The 24,069-nt window shown below is 42.9% G+C and overlaps 1 protein-coding gene and 1 long non-coding RNA gene across 2 annotated transcripts; one reads left to right on the top strand and one right to left on the bottom strand.

Annotated features, from left to right (window-relative positions):
* Positions 1-9,532: 9,532 nt before the first annotated feature.
* LOC120807477 lies at positions 9,533-14,138 on the bottom strand. The gene is made up of 3 exons (XR_005709831.1): positions 14,036-14,138; positions 9,719-9,793; positions 9,533-9,602 (listed from the first exon to the last, which is right to left on the bottom strand). It is a non-coding gene; the product is annotated as an uncharacterized LOC120807477 (long non-coding RNA).
* trib3 (tribbles pseudokinase 3) lies at positions 13,871-23,219 on the top strand. Its single transcript, XM_040159563.1, has 4 exons — positions 13,871-14,694; positions 18,257-18,535; positions 18,648-18,940; positions 19,598-23,219. Exons 2-4 carry the CDS (start codon positions 18,257-18,259, stop codon positions 20,085-20,087), a joined length of 1,062 nt encoding a protein of 353 aa, XP_040015497.1. The 5' UTR covers positions 13,871-14,694; the 3' UTR covers positions 20,088-23,219.
* Positions 23,220-24,069: the final 850 nt, after the last annotated feature.

The raw sequence follows: 24,069 nt of genomic DNA on the forward strand, positions 1-24,069 counted from the left end.
GTTTCAGTCTCGACAAGGCCGGGGCCCTCTCGTCTCTGGACGCTGAAACCCTCTGCAAGTAAACCTTTTATTCCCCTCAAGTATGTGAACTTATTACTGTAACGAAGATAAAACCATATCTCAACTGTTAGAAGAATGTACATAAATTATCCCATGCTTCGCTATTTCTCTGTTGTTATCAGCACCCTTGAAAACTATGCGCAAGGGGGTACTGCAGCTGCGAAGCAGTTACCCCCAATAAAGATAAGATATATTGCCCTCTTTCCTTGTTTTTGTTTCTTGACCAGTCCCTGAGACAGGCAGGGGGCACCCTGCCTCTTAGATGAGATTGTGCAGCTATGCCGACATACGAACCACCCTATGGAAATAAAAGAGCGAGGTAGACGGCTGAGAAACTCAGAGCGGGTCGGAGATTGTAACTGAGCACTCTCTGTCCGTTCTCCTTGCAAGTATTTAACCTCACCACTCTGTGTCCTGCCTCATTTCTGTGCTTATATCTGTTTTAGGTTGTTTGAACCTGACATCAACACACACGTGTGACAGCGGCATGTAGGGGCCTCATTATTGAGGTGAATTATTTTGGAACAAGCACAAGGTAAAAACAAGAGCAGTGGACGGGAGAAACAGTGGAAACATTTTTAGAAAATGAGGACATTTTTTGTTAGGTGAAGATTTTTTTTTTTTTAAATTGAGGACTTGTTTTTAAAAAAAGTGAATATATATTTTTGAAAAGTGAGGACATTCTTTGTAAATGAAGACATTTTTTGGAAGTGAGGACATTTTGTTGACCAGAAGGTGCTCCAGATTGACTGTACTGAATTTGATGGTGTTGAAACAAATTTTAAATGTTATTTAACTGCTTTTACACATTTATTTGATTTATTATTTTATTTATTTATTTAAAGCAAATTGTTCTAAAAGAACTCTCTGTAATTTAATTTTTAAATATTGTTGGACATCCAAATATTATTTTATATTAAGTCCAGGGATTTTATTGCGAGGACGCTATTATTGTGATGAAACTGCAATAAATGGAGAAATCACATTGAACAATTTGACTCATGCTACATGCTTTCATTTAACTTTATTTATTTCTTTACCTTTTTAGCGTTTTATTGGTGGATCAGTGAATACAGGAACACAATTCTTATATGGTGATAATACAAAGAATAAGTAGTAATGTAAAGAATATGGTTTTGTTGTGCCCCCCGCCATACAAACGTAAATATGGACAAATTCAAAATCCTGTTGCTATATACTTCATATTCTTTAAAATATGTTGTTGTCAACTAACACAATAAGAAAACCGATGAAGACAGAGAGAGAGAGAGAGAGAGAGAGAGAGAAATTAAAGAGAACAGACCTGAGGAGATGCTGGTGTTTGTCTTCCTCTGGTGGCTGGAAGCTGAACCGCGTCACATATCATTCAGTCCTCTTGAGTCACCCTGGCAACCGAGACAAACACCGACTGTGACCAGTATGGACAAAACTGCTTCCTTATTGTCAGCAGCAGATCAGAGTTCGTATGAATGGGATGAAAATATATCAACTCAACTTCCTGGCATCACGGTCTGGGAAAGGGGTTTCGAGTCAGTCCTTCGCTGGTTGAGCGCCTGAATCAGGAATTGTCCACGGATTCATCGCCAAAGTGAGCGTAGGTGTATTATTGGCGATTGTGTGTGGGAAAAAGTTAATTATTGGTTAAAAATCAGCTCCTACACGAGACTTGATTCAAAACCGACCGTACAATGTATCTCCTTTAAAAACGTTAATGAAACTGCCCGTCAAAATGCTGCTTTCTCATGACTTTCATTTGTTAAGTTAGGAAATATGTGTGTGTGTGTGTGTGTGTGTGCGCAGTATAGACCGCAGATACACACGTATTCAGCCACAACATTAAAACTGGTAACATGCTTTAATGGTGTGGCTGATCAGTGTAATGCATTACTGTTTATCATAACTACTGATAGAAACAACTGACGTTTCCTATGACAGGCTGAAGGCAACAACAGATCATACAGAGTTATGTAAAATGTGACCGAGGCCTGATATAACGGTGATTTTCGGTGTGTGTGTGGTTTATTAGACATTGACCTGCCGGTTTCAGGATAAAGTTCACCGACCTGTGGACGTTAACTGGAAAATAGCTTGAGGCTAAAAACTCTAAAATAACATTTACCGTCATCTGCCTGAAAGAAAAATCTGGTTGTGTGTGGTTTTAACTGAAATTAATGCAGAAACTGTGAAGAAAGAAAGTACGTGCTTGGTATTTGTGTATTTCATGTGATTTTTTTGTTTTTTACAAATTCTGAGGTCATTGTGAATATTTTGATCATACACAATGAAAAATTAATAATATTAATCAGTTAACTGTTCAGTCATATAGTCTCTTATTTCAAAACATGAAAGTTGAGCATTGAAATTTAGTTTCAGTGGTGAATCCTCCAGAGCCACTGAAGTTTTGAAAAACATATTTTTTAATTTTATATCCTTTATTTGTTTTTATTGGCCTAGAAGCAGCCACAGGGGTAGCTAAGGCCCCGTGTGTGTATATTCAGTCTGGTTGAATATCAGTTTCATCCTGAACTCTGTGAATATTATACCAGAAAAAAAAAAAAAAACCTGGGGAAAAAAGAACAGTGAAAATCAATAATAATAATATAAAAAAATAATGGATAAAAAACAAAAAAATGTCTGATTTCTTTTGAGTTATTAAAAACTTTAATGTGTGGATGTGAAAGGTGCTGCCGCTGTTAATGCGACTGTTATAGATGTGACATCATGGCAGTATGAGGTCAACACACACACACACCCACACACACACACGAACAAGTCAACACCCTGTAACTCTTCTGCAATCAGAGGCTGACTTCATCCTTCAACCAGCCTCAGTGTGTTTGTGTGTGTGTGTGTGTGTGTGTGTGTGTGTGTGAGTGTGTGTGAGTGTGTGTGTGTGTGTTGGTCAGCATTGCGTGTTGATTGCACCTCGTTACGGCAGAAAGCAGCCGGATGGTGATGGAGGGAGTATGTATGTGTTTGTTTGTTTTGTTTGTCTCAGTTGGAGATGGGCTAGTGTGTGTGTGTGTGTGTGTGTGTGTGTGTGTGTGTGTGTGTGTGTGTGTGTGTGTGTGTGTGTGTTGTGTTTGTGTGTAAGTGTGTATATATGTGTGCAAAGAATTGCCTCAAGTTGCATTTGATGGTTGCACAGGAGAGCAACGAAACCATGGATACACACACACACACACACACACACACACACACACACACACACACACACACATACATATATATATACATACATATATATATACATATATATATATATATATACACATATATATATATATACATACATATATATATATATATATATATATATATATATATATATATATATATACATATATATATATATATACATACATATATATATATACATACATACATACATATATATATCTACACACACATACATACATACATCTACACACACATACATACATACATCTACACACACATACATACATACATCTATCTATCTATCTATCTATCTATCTATCTATATATACATACATATATCTATCTATCTATATATATATATATATATATCTATATAAAATGTTCTATAAATCTGGACCCCTAAACGACGGGGGCCCCTGGGCTGTTATCCAGTTTGCTTGGTTGGTAATCCAGCCTCTTTCATATTGTTACGAGTAATAGATAATTTTCTTAGTGAAGTCTGGTGAAGTTTTCACTCCAAGCAGACTCTCTGGAGGGCGTGCAGAAAGTCTGCACAAGGCTCCTTGTGGACTAGATGAGTTCTGGATGGAGACAGACCTCGAGGCTTCCTGTGTGCGTGTCTGTTAAGTCTGTGAATTTGGGCAAATCGGGACATTTGGATTCAGGCTGTTGTTGTGTCCATGTTACATAATTGAGATTCTGACTCGTAAATAGCGTTCAACATCCAAATCGTTATTACAACTGGGAAACACGCAATTTTTAATGCTCTACTATATCCGACTTGGCACTTATTCCATGGAAACAAAACAAATATGGATGCGATCCATCGGCCAAAGACGGTCATTCAAGGTAATTAACAGAAACCTTAATGGATACGGGGGTTACACAGTCAGTGGACAGTATTTAATCCTCACACAACCAACTCTGTCGATGAGTTAACACGGGAACCTTTTCCATCCTCTACCATCCGCCCCATATCACACGAACACAGCATCAGTCAGCACATCTGTAACCATCGGTCAGTCTGGTTTAATAAATCCTCAGTGGAGGATTTCTGAAGTGGACTGTTCATCACATTCATGAAAATAAACATCACGTCTCACACGCTCAGCTGTTATGATTAGTGTTTCATTTGGGTAAATGAGGGAAAGATTTAAGGGCCTTATGGGGGGGGGGGTCCTGATGCTTAATTAGCTGCTGATGCAACATACCTGGGGAGACACTGGTGAAGACAATCCCCAGGGGGTTGGTTTGTTTGATTCGATGTTTGATTCGTAAATCCTCAACTACGTATAGAAAACAGCATGCGCTGGCCCGAAACCAAAGGAGGCCTGCAGGCCGGACCGAACGCCATCACCCGCCGGCCTTGTGGGAGGACTACAGGTGAGTCACACCTGTACATTCAAGACAGGGAGACGGAGCGCACACGTGAAAGGACGACGGGAGCATCCTCAGGTGGATCAGCAGCAGGCAGGGCTCTCAAGTGGGCGTATTTTCAAAGTTCCTTACGCCAGCGGTGGAGAGCATCTATATACATTAACTGAAGTAGTGAACGTAACTACAGTTACGATGCACAGTACTTGTGCCGAACTTGATTATTTACTCTTTATGCCAGTTTTTACTTCTACTCTGCTACATTTCAGAAGGAAAAAAAATTGTACTTTTGGCGACATTCATCCAATGCCACAGTTACTGTTCAAACTGAGATTTGAATTATTACCAAAACTACATGGTTCTTTCACACTGAAACTTTACATAAATTTTGAGGATATAACAGACCTGTAAAATAACACACAAACAACATTTGTTTGAGTAACAGACTCCCTGTTACTTTTGATAATCCACAGAACGCATTTGCGACAGTTTTTACAGGGACTGTAGACGACGATGTGAAGCTCACAGTGGCTACAACTGATATTTTTAAAACGTGAAAAGGTGAAAATAATGTGACCGGTGTCCCTTGCAGATGAACTTAGAATTACACCTGAATCTGCAGCTCCTCTCGGCTTTCCAGAGCTTTATAGTTAGGCTCAGCTCATTGTTTATCTGTCCAGCCCACAATTTAGCTGTTTCGGTTCGGTGTCACTGCTCTGAGAGAATAGTTTTCAGAGCAGGCAGCTGTTTTGAGAGTAAAAGTTCTAAAACCCCACTGTCCACCACCTGCTCACCAAACATCAGACAGACACAGAGACAGAAACTACTTCCCTCGGGGGTCGGTAGAGACCAAGAATAAAAGCCACAAGAGAGTGAATATTGAAGCGCTGAGCTGGAAATGAACCATGGACTGGGAAACAAAACTGGAAGGTAGCGATCATCGCCAGTTGTTCTTAAAGACTCACTGCTGTTTGTTGATTGTTAGCACTGGTTATTTCATTGATAATATATATCAACATTATAATAACATAATTATTTTGAGATTTAGGACTCAACAAACTCAACTCAGCAAATTCCACTTCTTTCTTGAACAGACACAGTGAAAAGGTCAAAGGTCGGACCCCCCTAAAAAAAACACACACACACACACACACACACACACACACACACACACACACACGCAGAGTCATGTCACAGTGGATGGAGTCGTCAAGCCAACAGCAGACATTACTGCTTGTTTCATCACAGAGACAATCCCAGGCTGGCCTCAGTGTGTGTTTATAGAGATCTACCCCCTTCTCACACACACACACACACACATACACACACACACACACACACACACACACACACAGACACACACACACACACACACACACACACACACACACACACACACGCACACACACACGCACACACACATACACACACACACTCAGGGGTCACCAGGGATGATGCAAAACTGAGACAAGAAGACACTTAAATACTGTATGTGTGTGTGTGCCTGTGTGTGCGTGTGTGCGCGTGTGTGTGCGTGCAGGATTACAGAGGAGCCTGAACTGAAGAGGCTGCTACAAAATCTGGTTTGATGGGATGAAAGAGCCAGAAAAAAAGAGCAAAGCTATAACGATTATACTAACTAATAATGATCTAATAATAATAATCCACTAAATGTGTTATTTGCAGAGCTGCAACGATTAATCAATTAATTGATTAATCAGTTTTCTCGATCGACAAAACTGTCAACTATTTTGATAATCAATTAATCATTCTGAGCTATTTTTTCTCTGGTTGCAGCTTCTGAAATGTAAATATTTTCTGGTTTCCTCCGTCTTCTGTGAAAGCGAATTTAATATTTTGGGGTTTTGGACTGTTGGTTGCACAAAACAAGACATGTGAACATGTCATCTTGGACGCTGGGAATTTGTCAAGGGGCATTTTTCTATCATATTCTGAAATTTTTTAGACAAAGAGCTGTTCGATTAATCAAGAAAATATTAGACAGATTAATCGATAACGAAAATAATCATTAGTTGCAGCCAAATCAAACGACTACCTCCGTGCTCGCCGCTCTATGAGGCTGCACTGGGCACAACATTAGCATGCTAACATGTTCACGATGACAATGCCAACATGCAGGTACCATGTTTAGCATGTTCACTATCTTAGTGTGGGGCTACGCTTTGTTCATACTTCAATACCAATGCCGCAGAAACACGTGTATCCCACACATATGTGCACTGCCACAATCTGAAGTCAGCGTACGAGGACACGTCCCGCACATTCGCACTAGAAAACAAGATGGTGACCTCACAGAAGCCATAGAAGACCTCCGTTGTTTGTTGTATTTGGCTGAACAACAAGAAAAAGACAAAGAAAATGGTTTTGTGCAACAGCTGGAGTAGAGTGGGACCAAAGATGTGGAGTACAGCACACACATACAGCACTCGAACCTTTTCTGGCACGTGCTCGTAGTATGTACAGTCTGCGTGGTCACAGATTTTTTTATGCGGTGGCTGGTTGTCCATACGTGGACGCGGGCAGGTGACAAAAGCTGCGTCGGGCTGACCGTCACGGCCAGGCCAATGCGGCGACCATGAATGAACTTCAAGCAGGAGCAGCTGTTTACCACTTGGCTGCTCTGACATCTTTTTACTTGAGGGTCGGCTACAAGGTCCAGTTTGTAGCTTCTCTGCAGCTTTTGATCATATGACGTGATCTCCAACAGAAGATGGAGTAATGGAATCGTAGAGGTTTACGTCTCGGTTTTCTCTGATGAGAAGTTATGAAACTGTTCAGAAAGATGGAACTAAACTTTCCATGATGACTGGACAAACTCTGCTGATGAAGCTCATGTGATGTGATGGAAATCACCAGAACAGCTTCTTGTTTTGATGTTTTGATTGCCTTATATTCTTTTTTTGGTTTTGTTATGGTCTTCTTATCTATTTTGTTGCTTTTATTATTCCCTTTGCGGTTGTTTGTGCGCTTTAGTATCCAGCTGCTGTACTGATTATATTCTTACTTGCTAGTCGTCTTATTATCAGATTGTCAGTCATCTGTGCAGAACTTTGAATTGCACCAAGAGGTGCTGTAAAAATAAAGTTTGATCGGTTGATAAATGGACTCTGTGACGAAGATTGACAACTGGTGGCGCTGTCTTTGAAGTAGCTTTTTATTTCGTTTGATTCATTTTGCACAAAACAAGTGTGCATATGTTCACTATACATAAAGTACATTTACGGGTTAGCTACAGATAAGAAACTCAGGAGCCCCTTTGTTAGCTACACCTGTATACTACAGCAGGGGCACTCCAATACAGCAGCTCTGCCATGACATCTATCTTTACAAAGCTCATAATGTTTAGTTTCTGTGGATAGCGTCAGAAAAATGTGTAAATTCATAAATATGTTAATTATTGAGGCCATAGTTAAAGGTGTTGTTGCACTGAGCTACATTATACTGGGGTATTTCTAATTATAGAATACTAAGAATATTAGTGTCAGTGAAAACTGAAATTATAGGCATCAATAAATTAGACTATATGACCGAACATTATTATTAATGTTCTAATATTTGCATTATTATTTTTCTTTTTTTCATGTGCTGAATAAAGCTGAATGTAGTAAATTTCAATATAATTTAGAGTAATTTTGTGTTTGATTTTGAATGTAAATGTAACCGTTTTTAAAACAGTAAACTTGCATTTTTTTTGGTGGTGGTTGAATTCAGGTGAGAAACCACTTCCTGAAATTTTCGAAAGGTGTGGTCGTTGAACGGACTTTGCGTCAAAGCAATGAAAAGTCTAGTCCACGCAGACTGCCGCTGTGCCGCCTGTGTGAAGAATTTATAAAAAGCGGATTCAGTGGTGACGAATGTGTGAAAAAAATTGATAAAAACTGTCATACTGCTCTCATTGGGTTGATTAAATCTGCATTTAGCAAAGACCACCGAGTGCTCAGTGGCTCAGGCGAGGGAAACGCTCAAGGACGTTTTATCGTATAACCACCCCTGGGCTTTAACTGTTTCTTAAAGCTCCCTCTGTTAACCAAATGTTAAACTCAGTGTTAGCCCCCCTCCCCCAGAGGCTCCAGAGATCACGATGCCCTGAGGCAAAACACAGAGAGAGCGAGAGAGAGAGGGAGAGGGGGGGGGGCTAGTAGACCAGACAGCAGGTTTACACACAGGAAGTGGATTTAAAGCTGAGAGACGGAGAGAGACACACACACACACACACACACACACACACACACACACACACACACACACACACACACACACACACACACACACACACACACACACACACAGAGTGACAGACTGCAGCCCTGCTCAGATGGAGATCAAAACCTAAGTGTCCCAGCAGCACAGGTGTTAGACAGGTGATAATCCTGAGAACCGGGACAGTGTGTGTTAGAGGAGAGAAAATACATACGTTTTTGTGTGTGTGTGTGTGTGTGTGTTGTGTGTGTGTGTTGCTCTCAGTCTGTGTGTGTTCATGTGGCAGGCCGTAATTGAGTCAGACACTTGGCCTCTGATTTCATCACGTCGGTTATGAAAGATACAGTAAAGTTTAACACACAGACACACACACACAGACACACACACACACACGCATAGTGTTCCTGCTCCTCTGTTTCTTCAATATTTCATCATGTGGCATAAAAACACGCTAACCATGTGGAGATAACCTCCAGTGTGTGTGTGTGTCTGTGTGTGTGTGTGTAACCAGGTCAGTCAAACTCTTTACCTGTCGCTTGTGATCTGTCCAATCTGAGCAGAGCTGGCTACACATACACACACACACACACACACACACGCCGACACAGGAAATCTACATAATGAAGATTTCCTGTAGAGCAGCAGGTGTCTCGTCTGTGTACTGCAGGGATTTAATCACATGTCCATATGTACACGAGTCGTTGCTGTGTGTGATCATCCCTCCTGCTCATACTGGCTGTGAACTGGTCCCTCCGAACACGGCCACACTGTAAAAGATGGAGGACAAAAGTGTGTGTTAATATGAGTTAAACCAAACCAAATGCAGATCTTCCAGATTCTCTCTGTGCTGCTTCTCTTTTGCCTTATTTCACGTCTCCCTGACCTGTTAATTGATCTGGTTCCTTTCATCATCCATCAGAAAGGTGTTTTTTCTCATCTGCCATTTTCCACTTTTAACCTGTATGATGGAAAATATTATAGTCAGGGACAGAGGGAGAGTGTTTTTTTTTTTTTTTTTTTAAACAATAAACGCATTTAATCACAGTAGCATCAGAGTCATTTCCATTAAGTCACATGAGACTGTGGGTTGGGTAGAAATCTTGTTGTGAAATACACTGTATTTACGAAACATTTAGGCAACTAAGTTATTTCTACATATCATTGTAATCATAGCCCGACTATAACATGATGAATTTACACACAGAATATCAACAGATGCCGACACAATTAATGAATTTAAAGCCAACCTTGCTGCCTCATGTGCATCCAGTGTCTGAGCAGTTGAGTCTATTCACAAACTGCGGTGTGACTGATCTCAACACTGCACAAACACAGATTCGAGTTTTTCACGCACGTGTGGATGTTTGACAAACAGGTCGCTTTAAGGCCCGACATGCAGCGAATAATTTCGCGTTCTGTCTTTGGTGCGTGGCAGGACATGCCGAGTGTTTACCATTGGCGTCGTCACCGTGAGCATGTTAGCATTTTCCTCAAAGTACAGTACTCCGGCAGGCCAGTAAGTCGGGACCTGCACAGATGGCTGTTTAAGTCACTCAAATCTCCTGATGCTTGCATGTTCTGAACTTATAGTTCAGTTGTTTTTTTGTTTTTTTTACAGTTGGTAACACACATTTCTCCATGATGTGTTCACTTTTTCAAAACTTTTTCAGAAATGCACTAAAGCAACCACGACGCTTCGCACACATCTCAGGATCAACGCTGGTACCAGAACACTGACATTTGTCTCTCAACAGTAAGATTTTGTCACTTATTCACTAAAAACAGGTAGCATTAGTGTTGATTTAGCATTAACCAAGATTTAATTATTACAACAAAAAGAATGGCACATCTCAACTGCATGGGTTGTGCTGCTTTACATGTCGCAGAAATGAATCAGAAAGGCTGCAAAGTGCTTCAAAAAATGCTTTATTTTTAAACTTTATTTGAAAAGAGTAAAGTAAATCCAGCAATGCAATACAAATCTATACTTGTATAGGATAGCTGCAGAAACACATCACCACTAGTCAACGCTGTCTTCTGCATCTTCCTCACACCTCATGTCCTCTCTTCAATCCACCTGGGAAAGAGTCTCTTTGCAGCCTGATCCATCCCTGACGATCCTCTGCAGATACGTCCAGACGTCCAGCATTCACTGTGTCCAACAGAGACGTCTGATCATAAACCTTCCGCCCTCCACGAGGAAAGCAATCCCTCTGTGGGGCTGAGGGATGGAGAGTAAGGTGGATGGAAAAGCGCCGCCATCCCGGGATGGGCTGTGAACGTCTCGGTGACTGGGGGACAACGGCGAAACACAACATCGTCCTATACAATTACGAGATGTTCCGGATCCAGCCTCACCTGCCCCCTTCCCCCACCTGGCACAAGTCTTTCATAGAGGTGACTAAGGAATGAAAACAGGCCTCAGTGTTTTGTGTCCCAATTAGGAGTTTATGCTTTTTCTCTCTAGATGTAGATGTAGCAGAACGTAGCAAATGTCAGTCTAATTTACAGTAATTTTGCGCTGTGTCAGGTTTCGAGTGTAAATTTAACCGCTTTTACAACAGTGTGTAAATGTGCAAAATGGAGTTTGAACACACAGAGTTTTGGTGGAGGCTGAGTTTGACTGACCAAACGGTTCATGAACTTTGAAAGACGTGGGAATCGAACGCATTTTGTGTCGAAGCAATGACAAGTGGCCCGCGGTGATCCACCTGTATAACGACCGATCAAGACTCCCAGCATGGCTGTTGGGTTGCCATTGGATTCCAAGGTGTTGTGTGTCGACGTCTGCTTGCCCTTAAACCAACCTGACCCTGACCCTATGCCTTAGAGTCTAATCTCGACTGTGTGGCTATGAGCTCGCCAGTCTCACTGTACACAGAGTCTCCCTGCAGGTTTCGGAAGGGCATGTTTACTGTCTTTCTTAATCCTCATGCAACCTACTTGAAAAACCTGGTGAAGACAGACAGACAGACAGATTCTGACAACAGAGATGGCTGAAATGAGGTCGTGGATTAAACGCAGCGAATGCTTCAGTGGCACTCACGCGCCGCTCGCTCTGTATCTTGTCTCGTCCATCTGCAACTCAAAGTCTTCGGTTATACACGTGAACACGCCTGTGGTTTATCCAATATTCTCTGCACCGATGAGTTGGAGGAGTCGTCGAAATTGTGACGAGTCGCGGATTAGTTGATAGTATGGATTTAGAAAACGGGCCTCGTGCGTCTCAACGTTTCGGATGAAGGGGTCAGAGGTCAGGTGGTGGCCGCAGCTCTGCAGGGCAACAGTCCATCTGAAAGAGCTCAGATCTTACAGACAAGACTACGATTGGTCCACTACTGTCAGAGGAAAACCTCCTATCGACTGCATATATAGCACAGTGTTGTCGTATACTGGTTGGCACAGCTAATACAATGACTTCCTCCCGCAACTAACAAGTTTCCTCGTCGTTACCGCGACATTTAAACGTTTAACTATTTCTCATCTTATCATATTTGTTTCTTTCATCATAGCATACTTTGCAGTTACGTGTTGGAGTTTTTCTTCTTACATCACAAGCCTTGTTGTGTGCAACCTGCTTCCATCACGCCAGTAAAGCTAATTTGAATTCGAGAGGTTTCCTTCGGAAACCTGCATAATGAATATAGGCAGTGCACCAAAAATCCAAGTGAGTGATTGAATAAGTGTGTCAGTGTATAATGTAATAAAGTATAAACAGCTTTTATATATGAAACAAGCAGCTGTTGTATAAAATGAAACCTCCCACCATGCCTCTATGATATTTTTAACACCTTCCTGTATTGTTAACAGATTCACATTTCAGACAGGAGCTGCATCTGCGCCAGATGTAACTTGAACAGCTCACAATCAATACTCGTAAACTTTGCTCTCCTTCATCTTCCTTCTGTTACCTACAGCGTCAAAGAGGCGTCCTGCAAAAATCACGCATTGACATCTTAGAAATTTCGAAAGCTTTGCTGAGACGAACTGCGACTCATTGTGAGCCTCGCTTTGTTCCCATTGGGAACAAACGGGGACTAAGAGTAACAGCAGCTTGTTTTAAAAATTGTTTTAAAAAAAAAAAAAAGAATTGTATATGGGAATCTGTAGAATAGAGATGCAAGTGATGTTATTCACACACAATAAACGCCGGCTTGCTTCTGTTATTGAAACTACTGTTTACTGAAAGTACTACCGTTGTTGCCTCAGGGGAAAACTGTCATCAACACACTGTCTTTTAACTGACAACTGTTAGTGAGGCACAAACAGGCGAGGAATTAAAACAGGTTGCACTGAGGGGATATTTGTTCGATTTAAATGAAGTGAATAATATCATTCGCGTAATTTCCCTGGTATGTTTACTTGACTTAATCATGGGGGGGGGGGCATGCAAAGTAGAACACACCATACGATACCGTACACACATATCCAAACTTGTCCGATATCAAACCAGGTCCTTGTGACATTCGACTTTTTAAAAGTTTTACGAATGACCACACTGGTGCCAGCTCTCATCCCCATAGCAAACAAATGAAAAACTCTCAAAATATACGGTTTGTGTTGGGAGCAGAGGGTCATTGAACATCCCACATGGAGCCTAACTGTCTTTACCCCCCCAGGTCTGCGTCTGCTCGTGTTCACTGTGTCTCATGTAGACTATAGTTCTGTTCAATAAAGAAACACGAATGTACGCTCAGTGGTCGAGTCCATTAGGCCCGCGTGGTTAAGACTAACGCAGTCTACGCGCAACAACCTCGCAGCAAGTCCCGCCTTCGTCCAGTGTTCGTTTCAGCCTGCCCATTTAGCCCCGCCCTCGCTGACACGAGGGGGGGCTGGACAAAAAACGTCAGGAACACCTGTCAGCACGAGGCAGCAGAGTTTCGACAGCAGCACGAACCGCATCCTCCAGGGTGATCGGGGCAAAAACCCGACACCCCTCCAAAAAAAAAAAAACTGGCCTCAGCACAGACTGCACATTACACCCCCCCGCAGCTCCGCTGTGTCAGACCCCGTTAGTTTCACCTGGGTGTTCCCCAAAGAACCGGACACTGACTCTACACGCCGCAGTTTCGCATCGGCTCAGTCACGTGTCCGCCTGGTCTGACGTCCGATCGGTTCGAGATTGCAACATCGTGGCTCCGCCCCCCCCACGCCCGCCGGGTGACGACACCGCGGGAGGAAACAACGTAACCAAACATACCCGGAGTCGGTCCCTAGGTCCTCAATCCCGCTGGAAGTTCGGGAGGCGAACGGGGCCAGAGGAGACCGGAGTCCGGCGAGGGGTCAGCGTGGATTTAAACCAGACCGAGACACGGAGATTAATTAGATTTCCGCTCACCGAAGGACCCGGGGACTCGGTCTGATTCGGCTTTGTTCGCTTCGGCTCCAGATCTATATCTGTACACTCAGAGAAAAACCGTTTCCAAGTTCATTTTTTTCAATCGAAAGTTTGGGTTTAGTTTTTGTGCCAGACTTCAGTCGGAGTGTCTTTTATTCAGACTGAAGAAGCAGCTCAAAGGCGAACAGCTGACCGACTGACGACAGGTTGCGCAACCGGGACGATAATAAAAAGGAAACAAAGACGTCATCACCGGACAGAGTGGCCCCAGTTCTCCCAGTGCCACAGCTGCTGGTTCCAGTCGGAGTTCAACTTTAAAGAAGACCTCCGGTGTTTGTGTCTTCCGCAACTTCTGCGCCAGACGTAGACACACACACACACACACACACACACACACACACACACACACACACACACACAGAGAGACCACCAGCCCCACGCCGACTCCAAGCGCTTATCTACTGGATCCACTGGTTTCCTGTTGACCTGCCATTGGGACCGGTCTGAGTGAAGAGCACAAGGTAAGAAAACTGACCTGAGAGCAGTGCTGGAGGAAGCACACAGATCCTTTACTTTAGTCGAAGTGGCAATAACAGTAAAAAAAAAAAAACACACAAAAAAAAACGTAATAATAAATATTAAAATACATGTAAAAGTTCATTGAGTAGTGAACACCTGAAGCCCTCGTTATGCAGAATGTAATAACGTTAATATTCACGTTATAAACTGAATCACTGCTGAATTGCAGCTGGTCGAGGTGGAGCCAGTTTTAAAAGTTTTGTATAGTTTTTGTTCCCATTTATAAATAAGATAAGTTTTAAGTCGATCGCATGAAAATTAAAAAAAAAACAACCTCTAAGCTATTTCACTGGAAGTCAGAAGAGTTCAGTTGGGATCAAAACGGGCTCAACTTTAGGGATCAAAGTTCATTCTTAACCCTGAAAACAGCACTTTGACAAACCAGTCCCTGAGTCACGGTCAAGCGTCCGTGTTGGCTCAGAAGAACTTGATCTGGCCCTGATGGGGGAGCGCGATGAAAGCTCTGGAAAAAGCCGGCAGTTCAACACGGGAACAAACTCCACCCACTGACGAAGACCGTGCGATGGGGTTGAAAGCTGGGGAGAACGGGGGCTTGGGGCTCAAGTGTATTTAAAACCGAGTTACAGGCATGGACCCATCAGCACTTGCTGTTGTATTTCGTTAAGGCATTGAGAGCTAGAGTTATTCCGCTGTCGAACGGATTTGGACTTATTTACTAACTTTAATGTAGGTTTCCTGCAGCCTGAGCCTTTATGAAAAAATCCCAATAATTGAGTGGATCTAGGTTCTTAAATGTGAATATTTCCTTTTTTTTTCTTTGGCTTCTTTGAAAGTAAACTTAGTATATTTGAGGTTCGGACTGTTTGTATTTAAAATAAAAACAAAAGCAGACAACATTTGAAGACATTACCATGGACTCCGGGAGACTGGGATGAACGTTTTTCACTATTTTCTAACATTTTATAGATCAGGAGATTCAACTTTGAAAATAATTGATAGGTGCGGCCCTGAATTTTAAGAAGAGTTTGTGAGGCTGTCAGAGAGGGCTGAGACTGGGAACCCAAACAGACGTTGTTGACAATGACAATGTTGACCTGTGGGACGGAGGGAGGATGCCTGACTGTCAGCGTTTCCGTGAAGATGAGTGAAACTTCTCGGCAAGTTTGGGGTTAAGGCTTTTAGAAACAGAAACAAAAATAGAAACCAGCAGATTTCAGAGCACTCGGATCCACTCAGCAAGCACTTTTTTTAGGAACACCGTTCTAATACTGGGTAGTTCCTCCCTTTTGCTCTCAAAACAGCCTCGGTTCTTCGTGGCCTGGTTTCCACGACTTCTTGGAAACTTTCTTTTGAGATTCTGGTCCTTGTTGACATGATTGCGTCACATCACTTCTGCAGATTTATCAGTTGCACATTCATGCTGCCAGCCTCCTGCTCTATAACATCCCAAGGGTTTAGATTCTGATCTGGTGAATGGGGAGGCCACTGAGGTTCACTGAAGTCATCGTCATGTTCATGAAACCAGCGGACTGAGGCCACTTTTGCTTTGTGGCGTGGTGCATTATCATGTGGCTGTGGCATTCAGACCATGATTGGTTGTTATTAAGGGGCCCAAAAGTGAGCCAAGAAAACATTCCCCACCATCACACGACCAGCAGCAGCCTGGACTGTAGACACAAGGCAGGTTGGGTCCATGGATTCATGCTGTTGACGCCAAATTCCAACCCTACCATCTGCGTGCCTCGGCAGAAGTCAAGATTCATCTGACCAGGCCGGTCCCTCTGCAGAACTGCTGCTCGCTGGATGTTTTTTCGTTCATCACACCAGTCCGAGGAAACTCTAGAGACTTTTGAGCGTAAAAAATCCCAGTAGATCAGCAGCTTCGGAAAAGCCTCCAACCAGCCCGTGTGCCACCACCAATCATGCCACGGTCAAAGTCACCGAGATCGCATTTTTTCCCCCGTTCTGATGTTTGATGTGAACGTGAACTGAAGCTCCTGACCTGTATCTGCATGCGTTCATGCCTTGCACTGCTCCCACGTGATTGGCTGATCGAATAACTGCGTCAGCAAGCAGGTGTACAGGCGTTCCTAATAAAGTGCTCAGTGAGTGCAGAGAGCTAACTTCCGGGTTCTGGTTAAGCAGTAAGAATCTCATTCAAAGTCCCCTTGGGATTTGTGATAATTAAATTAACTAAAAATCCAGCCTTCGAACAGATCCTGCTGGTGTGGTTCCCACTCCGTATGTTGGGATAAGGACGGTGATTTGAAAAGAAAAACTATCTAACGCCTTTGTTAAGTCAAGATTTCTGTTTTTGGCCACCTTTTAATGAACATCATTTTCCATAAGCCCCAGATCTTCGGCTCGAAATAAGAGGAGAGTCCGTGGACAAGTCGGTGGGTCACGGTTAGCTCGGATGTGTCTGTAATAACAGCAGGACAGAGGATTGAACAGTGTGGACGTTTTGAGACAGCAGAGATTACAACTAAGAAGTAAAAACAAAATACTTTAGAGGACAGCTCGGGTGAATATTGTAAATGTGGATGAAACCAAGTTATAATGACACCAGTACCAGGTAAACTTTCATGGGAGCTGTAGATTTTCATATCATGAAATCCCAGATAGTGGATGCCTATTTGTCTTAGAGTATGGGGGGAAAAAAAAAAGGAACATGTCTTCATTTTTTCAGAAAGACCAGTGAAAGGAATGCTGAATGAGAGATTGCACTGAGTTCTGATTGTGAAACTGTAGCTTAACAGAAAGTCATGGAGAAATTCTCCAGAGATTGGAGAGATGAGACATCAAACAGCACAGATTTTTTGTGTGTGTGTGTGTATTTGTGTTGGAGGATGACATTGCCCCGGTGAAGCTGTGACTCAGGTTGTTTCACCAGAAAGAGAGCAACGTTGGCCAACATCAGGTTTCCACAAAACGTCACCACGACAGCTGCAGGTTCTGAGAAACTATATATAAAACACACTCTCTCTCTCACTGTGTTTGTGTGTGTGTGCGTGTGTGTGTGCGTGTGCGTGGTAGGTATTGACTGCATTTAAAGCCTGTTTGAACTATAAACTGTTGTGCTCTGATGCAACGATCTGAAAGCTGAAGCATCTGTCAGCTTACAGGAAGTTGCATCATGGAGCCTATAGACACGTTAACAGTAGCAGCAGAGATTTAGAACACGGTGAAACGTGATACTAACGTAAGTCTTATTAATGTATGTGAAAATATTACTGAAGAGGTTTTAGTGGAGGGAGGAGGCTCCGCTGCGATGCCACCCGCAGACGGCCCTGCAGTGAGAAAAGAAGCAGCTCGGTCAAGCTCACCAAGCAGCTCAGGGCCGGAGTTTCCACTGAAAACATTCTTGACATAGATCAGACAACTTTTAAAATAACACAAAGTTCCCACACTAATAACCCGTGAACAGTTTGGAGTTTTTCTATACTGGAAGCATTGTAAAAATATCATATAAAATAACTATATAGAAACGGCAGACTATTCAGTGGTATTAATTAACCTGTCACTTGTCTCTTCCAATCACAGATGAGCGTGGACGTGGGCGCAGCCAAGTCTCAACTCTGTCTGAAGAGGCTACTGGAAGAGCCCCGGGATAATTTGATGAAATGCAAACGAGCCCGTCTGGCTCCGCCCCCTCTGGCACCTGGCCTATCGGCATGCCTCCTGCCCAGAAGCCCTGCCCCCAAATCGAGCCAAAGCCAATCGCCATCGAGAGTCGGACCGTACATTCTGTTTGAACGTTGTGAGGGGGAGGAGACTTACAGGGCCGTGCACGCGCAAACACAACAGCAGTACACCTGCCAGGTAACACGCTCGCAAGCACACACACACACACACACACACACACACACACACACCCCAAAAAAACTGTTACCATGTTAGCTTGACTGTCCCTGTCCGGTCGCCATGGTTACAGGTGCTCCCCCTGCGCAGTTACCAGGAGCAGTTGGCTGCCCACGCCCGGATCGGTCACCACGACAACATCTGCGGACTGCTGGACGTGGTTACTGGCCAGGACAGCGTGTACGTCTTCTTGCCTGGTCACCACGGCGACATGCACGCGTACGTGCGCAGCAGGAAGCGCCTGGGCGAGGAGGAGGCGGGGCTTTTGTTCGCTCAGATGCTGAATGCCGTGATGCACTGCCATCGCCATGGCGTCATCCTGAGAGACCTGAAGCTCCGCAGGTTCGTCTTCACTGACAGATACAGGTGAGACTCAGACACACGTACCGATGATGCCACTAATATCGAAACCTTTAAAAAAAAACTTTGCTAAAGCAGACGACTGTTGCTGTCAATAATATACTATTGCTACATACTACATAGGTTGCTGCAATGAATTCTACTGATGCAGCATAACAAACTGCTAATATTACTCATTACCAATGATATTGTGAATAAATATTTCATAATACTGCTGACACTTAAAATACTACTGGTACTGACGTAAATTCTACATACCTCTAATATGACAACAACACCACTAAAACTTCTGGTGATACTGCCGATTCTGCTAAAATGCAGAGTGACACTTCTGATATTACTTAGACTGCTATAAATACCACTGATGCTAACAATATAATACTGCTGATACTGCTAAAGTTACTATGGACGCTGCTAATAACACTGCTTCCATCGGCAGTATTAGCAGTAGCAGCAATTTAATTAGTGATATCAGTGGAACAGATGAAACCTTACATGAAAGAAATACCACCTCTAACACCTCCAGTACTACTATTACCATAACTACTAACAGTAGTATCTGTAGTACTGGTGACGAGGTACCAGTACTACAGATACTGCTCCTGTCACTGCTGATGCATTGAGTAGACTAAGATTTTGATCCGTGTGGTTTTCCTCCTGCAGGACTCACCTGTCCCTGCTCGGCCTGGACGACTGTGTCCTCCTGCACGGTACCCATGATGACGACTCTCTGACGGACAGACACGGCTGCCCCGCCTACGTGGGCCCCGAGCTGCTGACCAATGGCAACGAGTCTTACTCGGGCCGCGCCGCAGACATCTGGAGCCTGGGCGTGTCTCTGTACACCATGCTGATCGGGCGGTACCCGTTTCAGGACACGCAGCCCGCGGCGCTGTTCGCCAAGATCCGCCGCGGGACCTTCAGCCTGCCCGATTGGCTGTCGCCGCGGGCCAAGTGTCTGATCGGCTGCATGCTGAGGAAGTCGCCCGCCGAGAGACTGGAGGCGCCTGAGCTGCTGATGCACCCGTGGCTGACCAATCCCTGCGTGCCACGTCACAACGTGCACAAGATGCATCACAGTTCACACACAACATCACAGAGTAAACAAGAGGACGATGACCAGGTGGTGCCAACGTGGATTCAAAAACACTAAACGCACATACACACGTTTGTACTTCTAAACTTGTGAGGACCCTCGTTGAATGCACCCAAAACCCCTAACACTGACCTGAACCGTCACAAGTAAATAACCCCCGTCCTTCTACTAAGCTTGATTCGAACTTCAACCTTAATGTTGCTTTCACACGTAGCCTGTTTGGTTCGGTTGACATGAACTCTGGGGCATCTGCCCATCTAGCACAGTTAATTTGGACCGGTGCGAAAGCGGGACCCTGATGCAAACTAAACAACCGGACCCAGACCGCCTCAGAAGGAGGGTCTCGGTCCGCTTCCGAGCAAACACACCACAAATAAACTGCGAAAAAAAGGGACCAACCACAGGATGTTGTGACAGTTGGTGCAATTTCAAAAGCAAAAGCTATAAACTTAAATCCATCTGCTGATTGTGAATTATTCAAGAAGCGCCCTTTATAAGCAATCTGTATAATTTGCAATCTAATAATGCTAATAGTGCTCATTATCAGCTACTTCTTTAAGAGTTATTCATAACCCCAGAGAATATAAATATACACGTATGAAGCATTAAAGTGCTGTGTGACCTGCTGTCACTCTCTGGAATTCGAGTGTGAACACAAAGTGGACCGGAACTAAAAGGGCAACAACTTGGTTAGGACCAAATGAACTCAACTACAGGTGTGAGAGCAACCTTAAACCCTCAAACAGCCTTTGAACAGGTGAGGACCCGACAAAATGTCCTCAGTCAAAAACTCAAATTGGTCCTCACAAAGATAGACGTACAAGAAGATACACACTATGGAAAATGTCTGATCCTGGATTACTTGACCCTCAGGTGCCTTCATCTCTCTGTAGCTGTCTCTCAATTCCAGCTCCACCTCCTTAGAAATGACCACACCTTGAGGCCTGAACCTGCTCCTCGTCTTCCACAAATCATTCGAACGACAGAGGATTCCTAACCGAGTCACCAGTTTGACCAGTACCTGACCAAACCAGAGCCAATGGTGTGTTCAGGTGCTCGTCGTAAAGAGTTACACCCAAGTGTTAAACTGGGAGTCTCTGAGTTGTGACGTTTGACTTGAACACAATAGTAATAGTTTAATGGTAGACGTCTCCATCTAACTTACAGCGGTCAGTGCGTTTACATGCACTTTCACAATAACTTTGGTTATATGCTACGTTTCTGTTGTTGTCCACAAATCCCATTAAAAGACCAAAAGCAACAATAAATTAATCCTGCGAAGCAAGTATTGTGTGCGTTTAGCCAAAGCCTGATATAATCTTTTCCCTCGGTGCTAAAAAACTATTAAAAAAACGCACCACAGGGCCACAACTTCGCACCGGGTGATATGTTCCTTTATGAAAACGTTTATTTATAACATTTATAAAATTAGCTAAAAGCTACAGTGCCCAGCTGTTGTTAGGAGATTACCAAGCCCTTCTGAACAGTGAAACTGTATATTTTGGAGCCATTTTGAAGGATTTACGTCTTCAGTAGGAACCCATAGGCTACAGGTTGAGTGCCACAGACAGGATAGGGAAATCAGAGAGTACTGAGATACAGACTAACACAAACTCGGTCTTTGGTCTTTAATGGGATTTGTTGACAATCAGAAAGATGCGGTTGACAGTTGGCTTTCTCCAGTAAGCCCATTTCTTTAAAGTCAAAGAAATTCGAAACCTGGTTTCCATATGCCATGTATACAGGTAACCAGGTTTCTAATTGCTTTTTTGCAAGTACGCATGTGCATGACAAAGGCTTTAAACGGTGAAAGTATCGAAGTGGGTGAAGCAGAGTAGAAATAATTACACACATTTGCTCTTCTATTCAAAATAATTCAATCCAAAGTCTGACTGAGACTGAAACTAACATACTGTAGTCTGTAGAAGTCTAAATAAGCCAGTTTTCATCGCAGAACATTTGAACATTAAAAAGCGCCGTCCTCTGTGACTAATACAGTTAAAATAAGAAATCCGTACTTCCAAAATAAGGTCTGGGATAGAAATGTGCTTATTGACCCGCTGCATGTATCCACAGACTTATAGTGACCATGTTACTCCAAATGCATGTAAACGTGCTTCCCGATTACCTGCATAACCTGATTTCTCGGAGTAACCTGGTTTACTTAAGTGCATGTAAATGTACTGTGTCCTGAGGTGCGTAAACGAGTGTCCCAGCCTCCATGTACCGTTGTGGTGACGAACCGGGCTCGTGACAAGAGCAAACTGGACTTGGAGTTCAGACTCATCATTGACATCCTGCACAGGGGCTATTTCTTTGGTCCGTTCTCAACACCCCTGGTTAGATGACCATTTCTGATTTAAGGAGTTGATGAAGACTGCCTGGACACACCACTGGTTTTCAAAGAGTGGACTCTGAAGGAGCCTAAAATGGGACACAGCTTCTTCCTCTCAGTATTTACTCTTCCTAAAGCTACACAGATTCAGCACAAAGTGGCCAACAATGACACACTGTTTAAATTCAGCTTCAGGCTGACATTAACCCTTACGGAAGCAGACGTGATAGCCAAAAATATTTGTCGGGCCTGTTATCTCAGGACCAAAACTTCATTTGCAAATACAGTTTTTCTGGTTCTCACAAGAACAGTTATCCTCAAATAACAGAGATAAATTCATTCATAGATTTCTTGTTACGTGAGGTCTAATTTTGCCCAGACAAACACATGTTTATCACTGTAATAATAATCAAATACGGGCAAGCTTATTTCTGGAACCCCTATTGTTCTGGAGGCCTACAGGACAGAGTGCATGACAGAAGTGGCTTCAATTGAGAATTGTCCCAAAATAACAGCACAGTTCCTCAGAGATCATGAGAAAACTATTTCTGATATGTCAGCCTAATAGTATAATTACATCAGGAATAAACTGTATCCTGTTTGTGTTACCTCACATAAACAGGATAAAAGATTTAATATAGGCACCATGTGTTGAATCATAAGAAAATAGTTGTCAACTTGAGATAAAGGGACTAAAATTATTCATAACATTCAAGTCTTGTGCTTCCTTTGACTAAAGCCGGCCAATCTCAACCCAACAGACCTGCAGTAGCCAGTAGGATGCCTTATACTTATAAACTGTATGATTCAGATCTCAGTTACAGCTGGAGAATAAATAAAGATGTTTCACAAAATGTTCTGGTCCTGAACTGTTTTTTTTGTTTTGTTTTGTTTTAATAAAGGAAGTGTTCTGAACCTCCATCCCCAACCCTACACCTACAGTCAGTATAAAATCTGTCTGTGGTGCAGAGGCCTGCAGTAACATTTATCACTATGATATTTAAATTAAAACCACAAAAATCATTTTTGCGCTGGCTCTGACCAAACTCAGTTTTCACCAAACCCACTTTCTGGAATACACCACTGTTCAACAAGCACAACATACACTTGTAGACATGCAATGTCTTAAACCTCTATGCCCACAGTCAACTCCTGATTCCATTTTCACCCACAGCCAGTATGTTTTACAAAGACATCCAGATCCAACTCTTATGAAAAGCTAAAAACAAACGCAAACTCTATGTAGACAATCTGCTGAGTGTTTGAAGGTCATTTATTTCTGTTTTAGAACCTAACTGCCATAAAGTAAATACAGTTTTAATTCTCTTCTACTCCTTCCATCCCTCTCTTTGGTCGCATTTTGGGTTCCTAAAAATGGGGAAACACCCTCGAGACCAGCCAGCCTCTCCTCCCTCTAACAACAGCACCTGCACAGCAATAGGCTGCTCGCATTTACGTTCATTCTGCTCTTAATTTCTTCCTTTTCTTGCACAGTAATGTAAAAGGAGGTGATAAATAGCAACACAAAGAGTAGTATCAATAAAATCCTAAAGATACCCATCAAAGATTAATTGCTTCATTATTTTTATTTTGCAAAAATTGGTTAAAAAGTTAGGCGGAAATGTTTTGTTAGACCAGTACAAAAAAAGTGTCGTCGAAATGGTATTCTATTCAAGGTATTCGTACAGGTACAGACATTAATAG

Source organism: Xiphias gladius, chromosome 21 (assembly GCF_016859285.1).
Source record: "Xiphias gladius isolate SHS-SW01 ecotype Sanya breed wild chromosome 21, ASM1685928v1, whole genome shotgun sequence".
Lineage (NCBI taxonomy): Eukaryota > Metazoa > Chordata > Actinopteri > Istiophoriformes > Xiphiidae > Xiphias > Xiphias gladius.

What these genes read in the sequence shown, in the direction of transcription:
- trib3 (XM_040159563.1), top strand. Translation starts at nt 18,257, where the DNA reads ATGAGCGTGGACGTGGGCGCAGCCAAGTCTCAACTCTGTCTGAAGAGG. An exon ending in AACAGCAGTACACCTGCCAG is followed by an intron (nt 18,536 to 18,647) that starts GTAACACGCTCG and finishes CCATGGTTACAG; the next exon opens with GTGCTCCCCCTGCGCAGTTA. An exon ending in GTCTTCACTGACAGATACAG is followed by an intron (nt 18,941 to 19,597) that starts GTGAGACTCAGA and finishes TTCCTCCTGCAG; the next exon opens with GACTCACCTGTCCCTGCTCG.